Source organism: Octopus bimaculoides, chromosome 10 (assembly GCF_001194135.2).
Source record: "Octopus bimaculoides isolate UCB-OBI-ISO-001 chromosome 10, ASM119413v2, whole genome shotgun sequence".
NCBI lineage: Eukaryota > Metazoa > Mollusca > Cephalopoda > Octopoda > Octopodidae > Octopus > Octopus bimaculoides.
In genome coordinates this window covers 84299154-84305152 of record NC_068990.1, presented here as the reverse complement: position 1 = coordinate 84305152, position 5999 = coordinate 84299154, and the positions used below count along the sequence as shown (strand labels likewise).

The 5999-nt window shown below is 35.1% G+C and overlaps 1 protein-coding gene across 5 annotated transcripts in view; it reads right to left on the bottom strand.

Moving 5' to 3' along the window:
* LOC106871331 (growth hormone-regulated TBC protein 1-A) overlaps positions 1–5999 on the bottom strand; it is a 47722-nt gene that overhangs the window by 3593 nt on the left and 38130 nt on the right. For all 5 annotated transcript variants that reach the window (XM_014917727.2, XM_014917728.2, XM_052971340.1 and 2 more), the window contains 3 exons: positions 4560–4656; positions 3837–3900; positions 1310–1418 (listed from right to left, as the gene is read on the bottom strand). In XM_014917727.2, the coding sequence (XP_014773213.1) occupies positions 1310–1418; positions 3837–3900; positions 4560–4656 (270 nt within the window). The remainder of the gene's footprint in view (positions 1–1309; positions 1419–3836; positions 3901–4559; positions 4657–5999) is intronic.

Below are 5999 nucleotides of genomic sequence, written 5' to 3'. Positions count from 1 at the left end.
GGCATCCAGCTGTAGAAACTCTGCCAAATCAGATTGGAGCCTGGTGTCGCCTCCTGGTCCACCAGTCCTCAGTCAAATCGTCCAACCCATGCTAGCATGGAAAGCGGACGTTAAACAACGACGATGATGATGATGATGATGATATATATATATATATATATATATATATATGGTTGTTATATTTTTTGATAACATAATAGGTTAGATAGGATGATGTCTATATTATGATATTACAATAACCAATAATACGTTGTGCATGTATAGTAATATTACAATGATCATGAAATTAGCATTAGCTTATCTCACTCTTTCTCGCGGAATCCCTAGGAATCTTTTGTGAAACCCTAGGGCTCTGGGGAACCCCGGTTGAGAAATGCTGCTCTACACAGTCAAATGGTTGAGTAGAAGTACCTCCTACTAGCTCATATTACCTTATTATATTTGTCCCAACATTACTGTACCCCTGGTATCCAGAAATCTAATGTGATGTTGGGAATATCAATGAAGAGCCCACTCCCATAGAATATCTCAAGAGAGGATGCATGAGAATGGCACAATATTGCCAGTTTTAGAATGGTAGATTGACAGAATCATTATGGGACCAGGCACAATACCTTGTGGTATTTACTTACTGAAATTGAACCCAACCTATGACAACTTTACTTTTCCTCCTTCTGGAGACATTAAATAAGTATCAGTCAAGTACAGAGACTAATTCAATCAACTGTTCCTCCTAATTAAAAAATGATACTGTTTTTTCTAAGCCCAGTGGAAGATTTCCATTCATTACTACAAGCTAATAAAATAGTTGACAATTATACAACTAACACTGAACTGCACTTCATCATGGTACCTATTTAAAGTTATATAGACTTAATGTGCTCAACTGAAGTGGTTAATAAGTCGCACATTAAATACTTTTTGAAATTTTGGTGTGAAATAAAAAAAATCTTATGAGACCCCAACTGTAATAGTAAGAAAACCTGCAGAAAAATTAACTTAAGTTATCGTTGTTTGCAGAAAGGTAACTCAAGTGAATCAAAAAGGCAATTTCCAGTGACATGGAATAATAGTTTCAATTGTAATTAGGAGAAGCATGACATGGAGAAAATTATAAGATCCTGTTTTGCCAGGAAGGGGACATGGATGTTGAGTTGAACATGTTTGTCAAGGAGCAGGAATACCTGTGTCAGGTGATGAGATAACATTTGATGAACTTGACTGGTCACACATCTAACATTTCAATGTTTGCATATTTACATAAAAAAAATAGGAAGATGAGGGGAAGCCACCAAAAATATTTTCTCACCTCAACTGGGGCAACATCTGCATACATACAAATGAACCACTTAGTTCCAATAAGCATCCAGGGAACACCCAATGATACAAGATGTCTGTGAACTTCTGGTAATTTCCAACTAGAAAAAAAAAAAGAAAAGTTATTTAGTCATATGGAGGTGAGCTGTAGCTGCTATGTTTATTGTTAATCAGTGCCAATTCAGTTCTGATCAAACAGACCAATGAGGTTCCAGCTGTAATCACCACACTTTTTCAAACATAGTGTATCTAGGTCCACATTATCTAAAGTGACCTTTCCCTTTTTAAGATGATACGATGTGATTCTGTGGAGATTTGTCTTCTATTTCGTGCAGGTAGAGGGAGCACATAAAGAATCCTTTATTGGCCAGACAAATACAAAAGTCAATGAAATTGAAAATGACTTCTACTGAAATTTCTAGTTTTATGTTTATGTTAAAAAAATTATTACCACAGAATAAAAAAAATTAGAAAAAAATGCTAAATGCTAGAAAAAGTATTTTTATATCCCCTGTAGTAAACTAAGCAAACATCAATTATTACGGGGTGAAGGAATGAGAAAAAAATCAGAATCATAAACTAAAATACCTTACTTATAGATCTCCACATTCAGAGTTCAAATCATATCAGGACAAAGTTTACTTCGTATTCCTTAGGATTAATAAAATAAATACCAGTGATATACTGAGATGGATTTGGTAGAGAAGTGATTAGTGGAACGACAAACTAGAATCTCCTACAATATTTGCTTTCATTCTTCTATATTTTGAGTTCAAATCCCAAAGACAGTGGTTGCAAAAAAGAGTAATGCACTATATTAAAATGCCTTACCGTATTTAGTGATTGTGTTGGGTACCTCTATCTTATGTATTCAAATACTACCAGGATCAACTTTACATTTCATTCCCCAGTCATTTATAGAATAAGTATCAGGCATGCATTACATCAGTGGTTCTCAACTGGGGTCCATATGGCCCCTGTGGGTCCATATATGATTTTGGGAGTCCACACAATAAAATAGTAAGTTGGGGATCCAGAATAGTATTTTAAGGGCCCCTGAAAAAATTTTGCTTTAGATGTATATACTGGTACGTATTGCAAGAAATAGCTTGGTTTCTTTCTCTAACATTTTACATAATTCAACCTACACAAGTTAATGTGTGGAAAACAAAACAGGAATTTTGAAAGAAGTTTCTATAAAACTAATTTTTAAACATTGAATGGCTATGGGGATCCACCAGAATAAAACAGTAATCAAAGGGGTCCATGGATAAAAAAAAAATAGTTGAGAACCCCTGCATTAGACTGATCTCATGAGAAAAACAGTGTTTCTCTGCTTTTATTTAAAAAAATTTTATTTATCTATTCAAAAATTAGCCTATTACAAAATAGGATACCTACATTATACTTAGGAATATAATAGACAAGTTATACATCCGTCACATAACACATTTAACTGTTACACCACTTATATATCAAACTATAACTATAAATGTAACACCAATTACGTAACTATTGTGCCAGTTATATAACAGTAACAACTGTTATATTGCTGTTACTTCGGTTACAACGATGTAAAACTAATTATATAGTTGTTACACCATTTAGTTATACGATAAAAACATTTAGCAAAATGCTGAAAGTGAGTGAGAAGTATTTTTTATTGCCGTATCTTTTTTTAATTTTTTTAATTCTGTTTATTCTTTCATTCATTTGTTGTTTTCAATCATTTTCTAAGTTGAACGGTCAAGACATTCCCATAGCTTTTCAATGTTGAGCCACAGATTGGTAACTTTTTGTTTCACAAAAGAAAAACTTAACTAACTTTATTCATTGAATTAATTTATTCTTCATATAAATAAACTATTTACATTATTTCTACTTTCTTTCATCTTCACTGCATAAATTACTTTAACTAACTTTTTCCTGCTGTCTAAAGAAAAACTATTTTTTCTGAACGAGTTATTTCCCTTGGTTAAGAGTTATGTCCCTTGATATAGATATGCTTGAAAGCGTGCTGCAGAATAATTGTTTTTTTTTATTGAGCTTGCATACTATCAGTTTTCTAAATGCAAACGAGAGTCACAAGTCAATGACACACAGGCACACAGGCACACACACACACACACACACACACACACACACACACACAGCAGTGAACTAGTAGAATTGCTAAAATATTACCTGGTAGGTCTGGTAATGTTTGTTCAAGTTCTCTGCATTCTAAATTCAAATTTTACTTTTGCAATTTTCATGAGTAATCAAGGGTTATTAGCTCCACTTAAGCAGTTCTATGATTGAATGTATATCATCCACGACTACCCTGTCTTTCATTTTGAAACATAGTATATCTGGATTACCTTATTCAATATGTCCTGCCAGTTTTAAAACAATACATTGTTACCTGAAGGAGATTTGGCCACTATTTCTAACTGATCAAGCAACCATACAAACGCTCCCTCATTGGCTTGTGACATGTTTAAAGTAATTAATAATGGTAAAAGATTAAACAGACGAACCTCACAATTTGTCCCAACAACTCCTGCTCAGCTTTAAGTGCTTTCATGTCAGGATTATAAAAATCTACAACAGAAGACAAAGAGAAAATATTTTCAAAAAACTAAAACAGAACAGAACAACTATATTCCATTAATTTCTATGTTAAAAAACTTAGAATTTTATATTTCAATGAAATTAATGCCAGTCAAGTATTATGTCAATATAATCAATTATTCAATTATACATGTGACCTTGTTTATCATTGATTCATTTATCACTGACCTGGGATAACATGATATGCTCTACTGTGAACCATGTTATGCTTATCATGGATTGATCTGTGATAACATGTGTTTTTGTATCACAAAATCATATCCCAGCAACCATCCACACTACGTCAAATAGAAGCAGCTGTTTACTCACACATACATACACACACACACACACACAAGCAGTTTCTGCACAGTTTCTGTCAACCAAATTTCATTCACAAAGTATTGGTCAACCTAAGGCTACAATGAAAACCTTTGCCCAAAGAGTCATGTAGTGTAATCAAACAGGAGTCCACATAGTTTTGAAAAAAAACTGCTTAAACACATGGCTATGTCTCTACAGCTTTCAGAAATGAGATAAAATACTATTAAACATTTATTTAATCTAGAACTCTTCCATTTCTGACAGAAAAATAAGATTATTGTTATCATTCTTATGTTGTTAAAAAAATCTCAGAAACGTGAACCAACCTGGTAAAATCTCATTCATTAAAGTGTCCATTAACCAGAAGACTTTTTCTTGATTTTTCACAGTTATAAGCAACAAACCAGCTACAAAATTCATACCCTGTTTGAAATAAGAAAATGACTTTAAGACATTGCCAAGTAAAACAAAATAAATATGTTAAATGACAGGTTTATATACAAATAATACACTATAGTTCATTCAAACATTTCATGTAATCCAGTCAAATTGTAATTAAGATCAAGGAATGTCCATATTCTTTTCTACTCGAGGCATAAGGCCCGAAATTTTTGGGGAAGGGGACAGTTGATTAGATCGACCCCAGTACACAACTGGTACTTAATTTATCGACCCCGAAAGGATGAAAGGCAAAGTTGACCTCGGCAGAATTTGAACTCAGAACGTAAAGGCAGAAGAAATACTGCTAAGCATTTCGCCCAGCATGCTAACATTTCTGCCAGCTCGCCGCTTTAGGAATGTCCATATTATAAGACAGAGTTAGTTCTAGTGTATTTATGGCAATGAGGTAACTCTTAGGGTATTGTTGATGGAGGGAGAGGGGTAAATTTGAGAGTATTGCTGAGATTGAGATAAAATGAAGAAAAGGTTTGTTATTGTTGGGACTGGATAGTAACCAGGTAATCTTTCCCACATAAAACCAGTGACCTACAGTGCTAGCATGGCTAACATTGGTGAATCATAATAACTGCGATTCCTACATTAGAATATTGGTCATATATCTGGAGTAATTTAACTATTAGACAACACAGACATTCTGGACTACATCCAAAATGGCCTGTCCAACTGACTGGCAAACTTTCACTTACTGACATACCCACACACCCCACCTTTTCTCTCTATCTCTCTCTCTCCTATAACTACAACAGTTCCTGCTCCTATAAAGCAGCAAGTTGTATGTCTCACCTAACTCAAACCCAAATATTACACCTGCCCCTCTTCCTCTTATCACTCAAACTCTACCCTGAATATTTCCCAATCACCTTTCTCTCAGAACAACAATCCCTTGTATTCTCCCTCTTAACATCAATTTATATTTAAGCTTGAACATTATCTGCATCAAAAATAAACTATTTGTGGAGTACCCGTCAGAGTGTAAGTATCTTGAGAGAAAAGCTGAACATTAGAAGCATCAGTTGTGGCGTGCAAGAGAGACGATTGCGCTGGTATGGACATGTGGTGAGAATGGAGGAGGATAGCTGCGTGAAAAAGTGCCACACCCTAACAGTTGAGGGAACCCGTGGAAGAGGTAGGCCCAGTAAGACCTGGGCTGAGGTGGTGAGGCAAGACCTTCGTACATTGGGCCTCACCGAGGCGATGACTACGGACCGAGACCTTTGGAAATGTGCTGTGCGTGAGAAGACCCGGCAAGCCAAGTAAGATCGTTGCCAGTGCCCCTGGACTGGTTCTTGTGCGGGTGGCACATG